General features: G+C 43.8%; 1 protein-coding gene across 3 annotated transcripts in view; it reads left to right on the top strand.

Annotated features, from left to right (window-relative positions):
- The window catches only part of LOC129866848 (protein MTSS 2-like), a 49,713-nt gene extending 34,936 nt beyond the window's left edge, over positions 1–14,777 (top strand). Inside the window, exons 8-14 of one of the 3 annotated variants that reach the window (XM_055939821.1) lie at positions 2,357–2,464; positions 2,620–2,850; positions 9,270–9,344; positions 9,561–9,716; positions 10,124–10,297; positions 10,499–10,667; positions 10,810–14,777. In XM_055939821.1, the coding sequence (XP_055795796.1) occupies positions 2,357–2,464; positions 2,620–2,850; positions 9,270–9,344; positions 9,561–9,716; positions 10,124–10,297; positions 10,499–10,667; positions 10,810–11,717 (1,821 nt within the window). In that variant the 3' untranslated portion in view covers positions 11,718–14,777. The remainder of the gene's footprint in view (positions 1–2,356; positions 2,465–2,619; positions 2,851–9,269; positions 9,345–9,560; positions 9,717–10,123; positions 10,298–10,498; positions 10,668–10,809) is intronic. The other 2 variants (XM_055939822.1, XM_055939823.1) reach the window with 2 other exon arrangements.
- The last annotated feature ends 808 nt before the right edge of the window (positions 14,778–15,585 follow it).

Below are 15,585 nucleotides of genomic sequence, written 5' to 3'. Positions count from 1 at the left end.
TCTTGGTCCTATCCATGCTCCTCCTCGTTTGAGGAGGAGAACAACATTGACTGCCTTTACAACTGATATAACAAAACAATACTTTTACAATCAATATTGTTTAGATAATCAAATAGTTTCATTGAGACTTAAATAAACAATTCCCAGAATTGAATAGGCTACAGGCTGCAAAAATACATTTATTTAGTAGGCAATTGGCTTATCAAACTTTTACCGACCACACAGGTTTAAACTTTATATGGCCTGCGTATGGTCTAAATGAATGAATTTACAGTGTGAAATAATTAACTGATAATTAACTGAATTATCATAAACAAATACCTGCCGCTTGCACTTTTGCAGATCTGCACATGGACAAATTATGAATGTTTCAGCACCACAGAAACAATGGACAGTTCCCTGCTCCAGTCTCTTGCTGCGTGACTGGTAGCCTAGTCCTAGGCTATATCTGCCTCACTGCTCACATAATGGATTTCGCAACACATTTCATCACAACAAGCTCCTGGGCTTGTACAATTCTTTTCAAATCTTGATTTAATTCAAACGTTTCCAACCCGCAATATAATTGTTCTGAACCGCCAGCCGACCACTGGTTGAAAGAATGTTTTCATTCCACCCGCCAGCGGATTGTTTTGCATGTCAACCACAGGGAACTGTGGGTATCTGACCCAATGCAGGACTATACTTTAGGCACAGATCTAGAACATGATTATCCTACCCAAATCTGAACTATTATATGGAAAAGATTTACAGACCATAAGAGTCTAGGTGCAACTGCATCCTTCTGTCCACAGTGGAGTTGTTTGGTGGTCTTAACTCTCATGTTAAAGTTGTTTGGTGGTCTTAACTCTCATGTTAAAGTTGTTTGGTGGTCTTAACTCTCATGTTAAAGTTGTTTGGTGGTCTTAACTCTCATGTTAAAGTTGTTTGGTGGTCTTAACTCTCATGTTAAAGTTGTTTGGTGGTCTTAACTCTCATGTTAAAGTTGTTTGGTGGTCTTAACTCTCATGTTAAAGTTGTTTGGTGGTCTTAACTCTCATGTTAAAGTTGTTTGGTGGTCTTAACTCTCATGTTAAAGTTGTTTGGTGGTCTTAACTCTCATGTTAAAGTTGTTTGTTGGTCTTAACTCTCATGTTAAAGTTGTTTGGTGGTCTTAACTCTCATGTTAAAGTTGTTTGGTGGTCTTAACTCTCATGTTAAAGTTGTTTGGTGGTCTTAACTCTCATGTTAAAGTTGTTTGGTGGTCTTAACTCTCATGTTAAAGTTGTTTGGTGGTCTTAACTCTCATGTTAAAGTTGTTTGGTGGTCTTAACTCTCATGTTAAAGTTGTTTGGTGGTCTTAACTCTCATGTTAAAGTTGTTTGGTGGTCTTAACTCTCATGTTAAAGTTGTTTGGTGGTCTTAACTCTCATGTTAAAGTTGTTTGGTGGTCTTAACTCTCATGTTAAAGTTGTTTGGTGGTCTTAACTCTCATGTTAAAGTTGTTTGGTGGTCTTAACTCTCATGTTAAAGTTGTTTGGTGGTCTTAACTCTCATGTTAAAGTTGTTTGGTGGTCTTAACTCTCATGTTAAAGTTGTTTGGTGGTCTTAACTCTCATGTTAAAGTTGTTTGGTGGTCTTAACTCTCATGTTAAAGTTGTTTGGTGGTCTTAACTCTCATGTTAAAGTTGTTTGGTGGTCTTAACTCTCATGTTAAAGTTGTTTGGTGGTCTTAACTCTCATGTTAAAGTTGTTTGGTGGTCTTAACTCTCATGTTAAAGTTGTTTGGTGGTCTTAACTCTCATGTTAAAGTTGTTTGGTGGTCTTAACTCTCATGTTAAAGTTGTTTGGTGGTCTTAACTCTCATGTTAAAGTTGTTTGGTGGTCTTAGCTCTCATGTTAAAGTTGTTTGGTGGTCTTAGCTCTCATGTTAAAGTTGTTTGGTGGTCTTAGCTCTCATGTTAAAGTTGTTTGGTGGTCTTAGCTCTCATGTTAAAGTTGTTTGGTGGTCTTAGCTCTCATGTTAAAGTTGTTTGGTGGTCTTAGCTCTCATGTTTAAGTTGTTTGGTGGTCTTAGCTCTCATGTTTAAGTTGTTTGGTGGTCTTAGCTCTCATGTTAAAGTTGTTTGGTGGTCTTAGCTCTCATGTTAAAGTTGTTTGGTGGTCTTAGCTCTCATGTTAAAGTTGTTTGGTGGTCTTAGCTCTCATGTTAAAGTTGTTTGGTGGTCTTAGCTCTCATGTTAAAGTTGTTTGGTGGTCTTAGCTCTCATGTTAATGTTCTTTGTTTGTCACAGTTATTTCATTTAGTCTTAAATAATGCACATGTTATGTCTTTGTGTGTTGCTGAGCGAAAGGTCTTGTTGTTGCTCCTCTTCAGAATGGAGAGATAGCCATGCTGGGAGAGATCACTCACCTGCAGGCCATTGTTGATGACCTCACTGTGCTCACTGAAGACCCACACAAACTGCCCCCGGCTAGTGAGCAGGTAATCTCCAACATATACACAAAAGAACAAGACTTTCCTGACACAAGAAATCAGTCTTGCAAGCACACATGCTTAACCAGTAGCACAACATGTCAAACATTGAATGCACTTAGTGTAGGTATTGCTTGCGTAAACTCTCTCTTCTCTCTCTCCAGGTGATCGGGGACCTGAAGGGTTCAGACTACAGTTGGTCCTACCAGACCCCTCCCTCCTCTCCCAGCAGTGCTGCTTCCAGGAAGAGCAGTATGTGCAGTATCCTCCAGATGCCAACTGTCGGTGCCCATCGTCTCAGTAGTGTCTCCTCCCACGATTCAGGGTTCATCTCTCAGGATGCCAACACCCACTCCAAGCCCCCCTCACCCATGCCCTCTGACATCACCAGCCAGGTAGACACTCCTCTGAGTCAGTCAGTCTCTCGGCTCCACTCCAGGTCCTCTGTCACGTTCTTGTTTATCAAAACTTTGGAGTATGATAATGCACAGACCTGGGTTGAAATACATGTGTATTTGATTATTTGTTATTTAAATACGTATGTTCTGTGTATTTCAGTATTCAAATAATATGGCCCGAGTCTAATACTTCTATTTATTAGTATTTATTTTCAAATAATTTCCTAAATACTTACAGTTGAAGTCGGAAGTTTACATACACTTAGGTTGGAGTCATTAAAACTTGTTTTTCAACCACTCCACAAATTTCTTGTTAACAAACTATAGTTTTTTAAGAAAGTCGGTTAGGACATCTACTTTGTGCATGACACAAGTAATTTTTCCAAGAATTGTTTACAGACAGATTATTTCACTTATAATTCACTGTATTACAATTCCAGTGGGTCAGAAGTTTACATACACTAACTTGACTGTGCCTTTAAACAGCTTGGAAAATTCCAGAAAATGATATCATGGCTTTAGAAGCTTCTGATAGGCTAATTGACACCATTTGAGTCAATTGGAGGTGTACCTGGATGTATTTCAAGGCCTATTCAAATTCAGTGCCTCTTTGCTTGACATCATGGGAACATCAAAAGTAATCAGCCAAGACCTCAGAAAAAAAATTGTAGACCTCCACAAGTCTGGTTCATCCTTAGGAGCAATTTCCAAACTTCTGAAGGTACCACGTTCATCTGTACAAACAATAGTACGCAAGTATAAACACCATGGGACCATGCAGCCGTTATTCCGCTCAGGAAGAAGACGCATTCTGTCTCCTGGAGATGAACGCACTTTGGTGCGAAAAATTCAAATCAATACCAGAACAACAGCAAAGGACCATGTGAAGATGCTGGAGGAAACAGGTACAAAAGTATTTATATCCACAGTAAAACTAGTCCTATATCAACATAACCTGAAAGGCCGCTCAGCAAGTAAGAAGCCACTGCTCCAAAACTGCCATAAAAAAGCCAGACTACGGTTTGCAACTGCACATGGGGACAAAGATCATACTTTTTGGAGAAATGTCCTCCGGTCTGATGAAACAAAAATAGAACTGTTTGGCCATAATGACCATCGTTATGTTTGGAGGAAAAAGGGGGAGGCTTGCAAGCCGAAGAACACCATTCCAACCGTGAAGGACAGGGGTGACAGCATCATGTTGTGGGGGTGCTTTGCTGCAGGAGGGACTTGTGCACTTCACAAAATAGATGGCATCATGAGGATGGAAAATTATGTGGATATATTGAAGCGACATCTCAAGACATCAGTCAGGAAGTTAATGCTTGGTCACAAATGGGTCTTCCAAATGGACAATGACCCCAAGCATACTTCCAAAGTTGTGGCAAAATGGCTTAAGGACAACAAAGTCAAGGTACTGCCGGAGTTCCAAATTAAGCAGCAGCAGCTGAAAAGATGAGCTCCTACAAATATTGAAATTTAAATGTTTTTTTTAGAGTAAAGTACATCGAAAAAAATCAAAAGAAAACTGCAAACTGAATAGGAGACCAAACAAGCAGCAAACAAAGAAGAAAGGCTTTTGAAAAAGTAACAATTTTTTCATAAAATTATACCGTTTTCTTAGCTAGCTAAGTTGTTTACCTGTTGCTAGGCAGTTGCTACGGACATTCCTGGAAGAAGCTAGCTAGCTAACAAGGAGTGTCTAGTTGGCAGAAGAGAAGAAGGGACAAAGAAGGGACAAAGTGGGACAAAATAAGGACAGAAGAAAAGGGAAAGGGGGGAAAGGGGACATTAAGGTGAAGCAGTCCTCTAAAGACACAAAAGACAATAATACAAGAAACAACACTTCTATTGCCTCTCCCTCTATGATACGCACTTCCGGGTTGGAGTGAGTAGTTGCATTCCGCTTTGCTCCACAGGTAGTATTACATTTAATTTCATTACAGTACAACAGTTTGATTTGTTTGATCTTAGCTGGCTACATAGCCGTCTTTGTATCCAAGATAATTGTGTAGTCTAGAGTAATTGTCGAGGTTACCTAGCCAGTTAGAGGTTACCTAGCCAGCTACACTTTCAAACAAAGTCAACAACGCAGCCACTGCTAGCTAGCCTATTTCACCAGCCAGCAGTACTATATCATTTTAGTCAATAAGATTTTTTGCAACGTAAGCTTAACTTTCTGAACATTCGAGACGTGTAGTCCACTTGTCATTCCAATCTCCTTTGCATTAGCGTAGCCTCTTCTGTAGCCTGTCAACTATGTGTCTGTCTATCCCTGTTCTCTCCTCTCTGCACAGACCATACAAACGCTTCACACCGCGTGGCCGCTGCTACTCTAACCTGGTGGTCCCAGCGCGCACGACCCACGTGGAGTTCCAGGTCTCAGGCAGCCTCTGGAACTGCCGATCTGCGGCCAACAAGGCAGAGTTCATCTTAGCCTATGCTTCCCTCCAGTCCCTCGACTTCTTGGCACTGACGGAAACATGGATTACCACTGATAACACTGCTACTCCTACTGCTCTCTCCTCGTCTGCCCACGTGTTCTCGCACACCCCGAGAGCTTCTGGTCAGCGGGGTGGTGGCACTGGGATCCTCATCTCTCCCAAGTGGACATTCTCTCTTTCTCCCCTGACCCATCTGTCTATCGCCTCCTTTGAATTCCATGCTGTCACAGTTACCAGCCCTTTCAAGCTTAACATCCTTATCATTTATCGCCCTCCAGGTTCCCTTGGAGAGTTCATCAATGAGCTTGACGCCCTGATAAGTTCCTTTCCTGAGGATGGCTCACCTCTCACAGTTCTGGGTGACTTTAACCTCCCCACGTCTACCTTTGACTCATTCCTCTCTGCCTCCTTCTTTCCACTCCTCTCCTCTTTTGACCTCACCCTCTCACCTTCCCCCCCTACTCACAAGGCAGGCAATACGCTTGACCTCATCTTTACTAGATGCTGTTCTTCCACTAATCTCATTGCAACTCCCCTCCAAGTCTCCGACCACTACCTTGTATCCTTTTCCCTCTCGCTCTCATCCAACACTTCCCACACTGCCCCTACTCGGATGGTATCGCGCCGTCCCAACCTTCGCTCTCTCTCCCCCGCTACTCTCTCCTCTTCCATCCTATCATCTCTTCCCTCTGCTCAAACCTTCTCCAACCTATCTCCTGATTCTGCCTCCTCAACCCTCCTCTCCTCCCTTTCTGCATCCTTTGACTCTCTATGTCCCCTATCCTCCAGGCCGGCTCGGTCCTCCCCTCCTGCTCCATGGCTCGACGACTCATTGCGAGCTCACAGAACAGGGCTCCGGGCAGCCGAGCGGAAATGGAGGAAAACTCGCCTCCCTGCGGACCTGGCATCCTTTCACTCCCTCCTCTCTACATTCTCCTCTTCTGTCTCTGCTGCTAAAGCCAATTTCTACCACTCTAAATTCCAAGCATCTGCCTCTAACCCTAGGAAGCTCTTTGCCACCTTCTCCTCCCTCCTGAATCCTCCTCCCCCTCCTCCCCCCTCTCTGCTGATGACTTCGTCAACCATTTTGAAAAGAAGGTCGACGACATCCGATCCTCGTTTGCTAAGTCAAACGACACTACTGGTTCTGCTCACACTGCCCTACCCTGTGCTTTGACCTCTTTCTCCCCTCTCTCTCCAGATGAAATCTCGCGTCTTGTGACGGCCGGCCGCCCAACAACCTGCCCGCTTGACCCTATCCCCTCCTCTCTTCTCCAGACCATTTCCGGAGACCTTCTCCCTTACCTCACCTCGCTCATCAACTCATCCTTGACCGCTGGCTACGTCCCTTCCGTCTTCAAGAGAGCGAGAGTTGCACCCCTTCTGAAAAAACCTACACTCGATCCCTCCGATGTCAACAACTACAGACCAGTATCCCTTCTTTCTTTTCTCTCCAAAACTCTTGAACGTGCCGTCCTTGGCCAGCTCTCCTGCTATCTCTCTCAGAATGACCTTCTTGATCCAAATCAGTCAGGTTTCAAGACTAGTCATTCAACTGAGACTGCTCTTCTCTGTGTCACGGAGGCGCTCCGCACTGCTAAAGCTAACTCTCTCTCCTCTGCTCTCATCCTTCTAGACCTATCGGCTGCCTTTGATACTGTGAACCATCAGATCCTCTTCTCCACCCTCTCCGAGCTGGGCATCTCCGGCGCGGCCCACGCTTGGATTGCGTCCTACCTGACAGGTCGCTCCTACCAGGTGGCGTGGCGAGAATCTGTCTCCGCACCACGTGCTCTCACCACTGGTGTCCCCCAGGGCTCTGTTCTAGGCCCTCTCCTATTCTCGCTATACACCAAGTCACTTGGCTCTGTCATATCCTCACATGGTCTCTCCTATCATTGCTATGCAGACGACACACAATTAATCTTCTCCTTTCCCCCCTCTGATAACCAGGTGGTGAATCGCATCTCTGCATGTCTGGCAGACATATCAGTGTGGATGACGGATCACCACCTCAAGTTGAACCTCGGCAAGACGGAGCTGCTCTTCCTCCCGGGGAAGGACTGCCCGTTCCATGATCTCGCCATCATGGTTGACAACTCCATTGTGTCCTCCTCCCAGAGTGCTAAGAACCTTGGCGTGATCCTGGACAACACCCTGTCGTTCTCAACTAACATCAAGGCGGTGACCCGTTCCTGTAGGTTCATGCTCTACAACATTCGCAGAGTACGACCCTGCCTCACGCAGGAAGCGGCGCAGGTCCTAATCCAGGCACTTGTCATCTCCCGTCTGGATTACTGCAACTCGCTGTTGGCTGGGCTCCCTGCCTGTGCCATTAAACCCCTACAACGCATCCAGAACGCCGCAGCCCGTCTGGTGTTCAACTTTCCCAAGTTCTCTCACGTCACCCCGCTCCTCCGCTCTCTCCACTGGCTTCCAGTTGAAGCTCGCATCCGCTACAAGACCATGGTGCTTGCCTACGGAGCTGTGAGGGGAACGGCACCTCCGTACCTTCAGGCTCTGATCAGGCCCTACACCCAAACAAGGGCACTGCGTTCATCTACCTCTGGCCTGCTCGCCTCCCTACCTCTGAGGAAGTACAGTTCCCGCTCAGCCCAGTCAAAACTGTTCGCTGCTCTGGCACTCCAATGGTGGAACAAACTCCCTCACGACGCCAGGTCAGCAGAGTCAATCACCACCTTCCGGAGACACCTGAAACCCCACCTCTTTAAGGAATACCTAGGATAGGATAAAGTAATCCTTCTAACCCCCCCCCCCCCCCCCCCCCCCTTAAAAGAGTTAGATGCACTATTGTAAAGTGGTTGTTCCACTGGATATCATAAGGTGAATGCACCAATTTGTAAGTCGCTCTGGATAAGAGCATCTGCTAAATGACTTAAATGTAAATGTAATGTAAATGTATTGGAGTGGCCATCACAAAGCCCTGACCTCAATCCTATAGAAATTTTGTGGGCAGAACTGAAAAAGCATGTGCGAGCAAGGAGGCCTATAAACCTGACTCAGTTACACCAGCTCTGTCAGGAGGAATGGGCCAAAATTCACCCAACTTATTGTGGGAAGCTTGTGGAAGGCTACCCGAAATGTTTGACCCAAGTTAAGCAGTTTAAAGGCAATGCTACCAAATACTAATTGAGTGTATGTAAACTTCTGAACCACTGGGAATGTGATGAAAGAAATAAAAGCTGAAATAAATCATTCTCTCAAATATTATTCTGACATTTCACATTTTTAAAATAAAGTGGTGATCCTAACTGACCTAAGACAGGGAATTTTTACTAGGATTAAATGTCAGAGATTGTGAAAAACTGAGTTTAAATGTATTTGGCTAAGGTGTATATAAACTTCCGACTTCAACTGATTTCAAATACTATTTTCAAATGCATGGGAGTGTATTTTAATCAGTGTATTTTCAAATACTTTCATGTGAATTTCCAAATACATTACAATATTCAACTACTTGTCTTTTCAAGTAAAAAATATGTAAATTCATACTTCCAAATGTCTTTAAAAGTAATTGAAATATCCTAAATAGTATTTGAACCCAGGTTTGGTAACGTGAGAATCCTATTTTTATCCTCTTTCTGGCTGGTATGTGTTATTACTTATACCATCAAGCCTGTAAGATGATGCTAGAGTTTTCCTCCTTGATATACTATGAATTATTGTGGCGGATGGCTGTTAAAATTTCTCTGTAAATAGAATGGGCATCAGGGAGGGAATCTGATGCATTCTTCCATAGCAAAAGAGCAATATTGTGTGATGGTTTGTTGTGGAAGAGTAAATAGTTCCTTGAGTCATATTCTTTCCCCTCTTTCCCATTATTTTCCCTCCCTCTCACTCACTCTCAATCTCACTCACTTCTTGTCACCTTTCTCCATCTCTCCCACTCCTCTTCTCTCTCCATCTCCTTACTCCTCTTCTCTCTCGCCGTCTCTCTGATTCCATCTACAGAAGTCCACCAGCTCAGCCTCCTCTGAGGCATCAGAAACCTGCCAATCTGTCAGTGAATGCAACTCTCCCACCGCGGTTAGTACGTACAGACAGACAGACAGACAGACAGACAGACAGACAGACATTCTTAAAATAAAGTGGTGATCCTAACTGACCTAAGACCGACCGACCGACCAGACCAGACCAGACCAGACAAGCTGTGTGACATATCTATGGCTTAAGAGGCCCAGAGGGACCTTGCTATAGTATGTGATGAACACGATGACTCAGACATGTCTGTCCATTCCGCAGTTTGGCTCGGGCTCATCCTTCGGTACCTTCCGCCCCGCTCTCTCACACACTGGCTCCATCAGGCCTCTCTCTGTCATACTTCCTGGGTCCCCCACATTTAACCGCTCTCCTGGATCCAAAACCCCCTCACCCATCTCAAAGGTTCCTGGCTGGAAGGTTTGTTTTAATTTGCTGCTTTTCCGTTTTAATCTTTAATTTGCTTAACTGCTTTTTTCTTGGCTTTAACAACTCATTTGCATAACTCATGATGCATAATATCTTCAGGATCCATTCTGTTGTCGAATTCCGCTTTCAAATCTCTCATGCCAAAGATTTGCTAAGCTGAGCTGACTGCTAAACTCATTGTAATAAAATATTCATGCTTAGGGCTGAGATCTATTTGTGTAGACAGCACAAGCAGATTTGGTACCATGCTGTTAGAATTTAACCTCTTCATGGACCCTCATACTGCTTCCATTGCACCACAATGGAAAATACTTCTGAACTGCTGAATGATAGACATGTCCAATCCAAGGGTACATTGTTTAGTTAATTTCCTCATTGCCTCAATAATACTGCCACAGGATTGGTCTAAAACCAGTACCTACGAGCCCTCATTGGCTACCACTCTGCAGCAAAGGAGAGAGTCATTGGACAGGATGAGGGAGCAGGAGGTTCCTTCCAGTCCTAAAGGGTTCTCTGGGATGCACCCAGACACTCATAGGTCCAGGATGGCCCAAGCTACTATAGCAGCCAAGGTAATGATGAGCACACATTGGATGCAGTAACAGTACTCAACAATCAGCATGAGTTGTTGAGATGTAGATTTTAATGTTTGCCACTACTACTATTGTACGGTAATGTGAGTCTCCTCTCTCTTCTCTCTTTTTCTTTCTTTCTCATTCTGTTTTCTCGCTCTCTCTCTGCGTGTGTGTGACCATGTGTGTGTGTGCGCACAGCACGGCAGTGAGGCCATGTCCCCAGCAGCCAGTACACTAGCCATGGTACTAACCCGTGGTCTCAGTATAGAGCAGCAGAAGAATAGCAGGGAATCTCTGCAGTACTCCAGTGGCTACAGCACACAGACCAACACACCGTGCTGCTCAGAGGACACCATCCCCTCACAGGGTAACATACTCTGATCAACACCAGATAACCACATGTATCCCTTCAAACAGTAGTACCTGAAATTGTATAGAAAATCCAATAGGATCCGGCTGTCTCATGCATACGGCCTGATCAGTTTGAATTCATTCTCTGCTGTTCTCAGGGTCTGACTATGAGTGCTACTCTCTGAACGGGGACGCTGATACCGGCAGGGAGGCTGACTTCGACAAGTCCTCCACCATCCCCCGCCACAGCAACATCGCACAGAACTACCGCCGCATGATCCAGACCAAGAGGCCGGCCAGCACCGCCGGGTTACCCGCCGGAGTGAGCCCTCCTGGTGGTATGCATGGAGTGATTTATGGGGGTGATGGAGGGCGTGACGGGAGGCACGGAGCTATCACCTCTGGAACAGCCACCATCCGCCGTACCCCCTCCTCCAAAACGGGGGTGAGACGCACCCCGTCCACCTCAGGCCCCATCGCCATCCGCCCCCCCATCGTTCCAGTCAAGACTCCCACGGTGCCAGACTCTCCTATCTACTCCCCCGGTTACTCCCCCAGCTACTCTCCCAGCCTTACCCAGAGCATGGGCAGCGAAGAGTACCTGTATGGGGACGAGACTCCATCCAGTGCCCTGGAATACATGAAGGCCTCCCCCAAGCGGCTGAGCCTACCTGACACCACCGCCTGGAGCTCCGGAGGGGGGCTGGACCAAAGTGTCTATGCCCAGCAGCCCCCTGGCATGACAGGCCTCAGCCTAGAGGAGGACCCCCAGCTGGCAGCCAACCGCCACAGCCTGGTGGAGAAGATAGGAGAGCTCGCGGCCAGCGCCCACGCCCTGGGCGAGGGTCAGTTTCCCTTCTCCTCTCTGGACCCTCTGCCAGCGGACCCAATGGGTACCAAATCTGTAACCCAACACCCACAACAACCACCACACAGGCCCCAGGAAGGCGTGGACATGCTGGTGTCCATACGGAGAGGTGTGAGGCTCCGCAAGGCGGTCTCCAACGACAGATCAGCCCCCAGGATACTGCAGGATACTGCAGCAGCATCCAGGATACTGCGGTAGTATCTACTGGGACTGACCACAGAACTGTGGTGCCACTGCAAGCTCTAGTAGTGAAATGAATGAACACTCATCCTGTACAGGAAAAGACTGCATGAAATGAAAGGGAAAACGAGTGTCAATGTGTAAAGATTCAATGAATGGCCATGGGTGGCCAATGGACAAATGTCATGTAATGAATTGCGTACAAATATATTTTTATGTCGTATTCCTATTTCCTATGATGTCTGTGGGCTTAGTGGCTGTGGTTGTCTATTCCCTCTCCTGTCTCCTGATGAATCAGCTCAGGCACCTTTCCTTTAGACTCATTGATCAGGGCCTGTATTCACAAAGTGTCTCAGAGTAGGTGTTGTGATTATAATGAATCTATAATACAATTATATGGACAATGGTCCTGAGAGATTAGTGTATTTTGAGGTCTGTTTGGTTTGGTTTCGATTATATATACAGTACGAGTCAAAAGTTTGGACACACCTACTCATTCAAGGGTTTTTCTTTATTTTTACTGTTTTCTACATTGTAGAATAATAGTGAAGACATCAAAACTATGAAATAACACATATGGATCATGTAGTAACCAAAAAAGTGTTAAACAAATCAATATATATATTAGATTTTAGATTCTTCAAAGTAGCCACCCGTTGCCTTGATGACAGCTTTGCACACTCTTGGCATTCTCTCAACCAGCTTCATGAGGTACAGTAGTCACCTGGAATGCATTTCAATTAACAGGTGTGCCTTGTTAAAAATACATTTGTGGAATTTCTTTCCTTCTTAATGTGTTTGAGCCAATCAGTTGTGTAGTGACAAGGCAGAGGTGGCATACAGAAGATAGCCCTATTTGGTAAAAGACCAAGTCTATATTATGGGAAGAACAACTCAAATAAGCAAAGAGAAATGACAGTCCATAATGTCTTTAAGACATGAAGGTCAGGCAATCCAGAAAATTTAAAGAACCAGAAAGCGCTATGAGGAAACTGGCTCTCATGAGGACCGCCACTGGAAAGGAAGACCCAGAGTTACCTATGCTATAGAGGATAAGTTCATTAGAGTTAACTGCACCTCAGATTGCAGCCCAAATAAATGCTTCACAGAGTTCAAGTAACAGACACATCTCAACATAAACTGTTCAGAGGAGACTGCATGAAACAGGCCTTCGTGGTCGAATTTCTGCAAAGAAACCACTACTAAACGACACCAATAAGAAGAAGAGACTTGCTTGGGCCAAGAAACACGAGCAATGGACATTAGACCGGTGGAAATCTGTCCTTTGGTCTGATGAGTCCAAATTTGAGATTTTTGGCTTCAACCACCGTGTCTTTGTGAGACGCAGAGTAGGTGAACGGATGATCTCTGCATGTGTGGTTCCCACCGTGAAGCATGGAGGCATTGTGATGGTGTGGGAGTGCTTTGCTGGTAACACTGTGAGTTATTTAGAATTCAAGGCACACGTAACCAACATGGCTACCACAGCATTCTGCAGCGATACGCCATCCCATCTGGTTTGCGCTTAGTGGGACTATCATTTGTTTTTCAACAGAACAATGACCCATCACACCTCCAGGCTGTGTAAGGGCTATTTCACCAAGAAGGAGCATGATGGAGTGCTGCATCAGATGACCTGTCCTCCACAATCACCCGACCTCAACCCAATTGAGATGGTTTGGGATGAGTTAGACCGCAGAGTGTGGAAAAGCAGCCAACAAGTGCTCAGCATATGTGGGAACTCCTTCAAGACTGTTGGAAAATCATTCCTCATGAAGCTGTTTGAGAGAATGCCAAGAGTGTGCAAAGCTGTCATCAAGGCAAAGGGTGGCTACTTTGAAGTATCTGAAATATACATTGATTTGTTTAACACTTTTTTGGTTACTACATGATTCCATATGTGTTATTTCTTAGTTTTGATGTCTTCACTATTATTCTACAATGTAGAAAATAGTAAAAATATAGAAAAACCCTTGAATGAGTAGTTGTGTCCAAACTTTTGACTGGTACTGTATATATATTTTTTAACATTAAATGCACTATGCATTATGTGGGTTGAATGCTGTATCAACTCAGAATAAAACAATTCATCAAAGTCCCATGATGGTATTGACTGCCCATTACTGCTTATATTAACCATCGTTTATTCACATTATTTTACTTTAATAAAATATTTCAGTTGTTGTGTATATAAACATGTTTTATTTGATTACTTTATTATTTAATTCCAAGTCATCATCTCATCTCCATAGTGCTGCTGCCTATGCTGTCTGACTAAATCACTATTTTAGTAGTTCTTCAAAGTAAATAAGGCATACTTTTATGACTGCTGAATACCAACTATCAAACACTTAAATTATGTATTTTCAAGAAAAAATACCGCATGAAGCGAGAGGTCTCTCGATCGCACATTCATCTGTCTCTTTTACGTAGTAGGCGTAAAAGAAACAAACCGGATCAGTAGGCGCGCAATGGATTGTGGTCATTGTAGTTCATGTTTTCTGAGCTTAACAATGTAGAATATTGGCCTGTTGGAAACTACTACAACATCACAGAGTTCGGGCTTGATCTGATTGTTCTTTAGAGAAACTGCATAATGTGTGCATTGAGTTTACAGAAAACTGAACAAAATGGACTTCAAATAATTGAACCAATGTCTGTCAACGAGTTGTTAAAATACGGAAAAATATCTGAAATGTCAGTTAATCACTCCACTAATGGACAAGACTGCTTTTATCCTAGATCAGCACTCCTACTCTTAAATGCTATATGAATATGGGCCCAGGAGGTCATTTCAAAATGGCAGTTGAATGCTGTGTCTTATTGTGTGTGTACTAACACAGCCATCTGTTGTCTGAAAGTGATGGGGCTAAGTTGCTCTGTGAGCCTGTCTGTATGTTATGTTGTGTATTATTATACTGATGTATGTATTGCCGGTTGTATCACAAGCTGAACACCAATGTATGTTACATATCGGAGAAATGTAAAAGTCATGTAAATTAGGAGCAATGTGGCAGTGTTTTTATTGCTGTACTGTACTATCAATTTATTCTGCAATTAAACCAACCTTTTCCTGTAGAGGGATGTTGCCCTTTATTTTGAGTCTGAGATTTTATATGATGCACAAAAATGGATTGAGGTTTTACAGTTTTTATGACAGCCTATAGGCTAATTGAAAATCCAAGCAAGTGTAGTTTTCTTATGGAATTGTTATTAGGCTATGTAGTAGTTTTAGATGAAGGAGCAAAGGGTGAAAAGAGCACATGGTTATCAGGACAGGTGGAGTAAGAGCCATTTCAGCCTGGTCTCATAGACTAGGCATAACACACTAATTGTAAATCTGGGACATTCAAAGTACTGTAGTATGATATGATACATTTGGTATGGTTATACTAGACGGTTACTTAAGGAAAAAACATAAAGATGGCCTGTCCAAATCTCATCAGGGACAACTTTAGTATATGAGCTAATAAGCAACTTTTCAACTACTTACTACGTTTTAGCTACTTTGTAACTACTTGGCATGTTAGCTAACCCTTCCACTAACCCTAACCTTAACCATTTTAGCTAACCCTAACCTTAACCCTTTAACCTAACTCCTAACCTTAACCCTAACTCCTAACCCCTAGCTTAGCTAACGTTAGCCAGCTAGCTAAATGAGTGTTAGCCACCTAGTTAACGTTAGCCACACCAAATTGGAATTCGTAACATACCGTACCAGTCAAAAGTTGGGACACACCTACAAATTTTTTTCTTTAGTTTTACTATTTTCTACATTGTAGAATAATAGTGAAGACATCACAACTGTGAAATAACTCATATGGAATCATGTAGTAAGCAAGAAAATGTTAAACAAATCAAAATATATTTTATATTTCAGATTCTT

This window comes from Salvelinus fontinalis, chromosome 12 (genome assembly GCF_029448725.1).
Source record: "Salvelinus fontinalis isolate EN_2023a chromosome 12, ASM2944872v1, whole genome shotgun sequence".
In the NCBI taxonomy this organism is placed as follows: Eukaryota; Metazoa; Chordata; class Actinopteri; order Salmoniformes; family Salmonidae; genus Salvelinus; species Salvelinus fontinalis.
The sequence above is the reverse complement of the archived record's forward strand: the minus strand, read 5'-3'. Positions and strand labels throughout refer to the sequence as shown.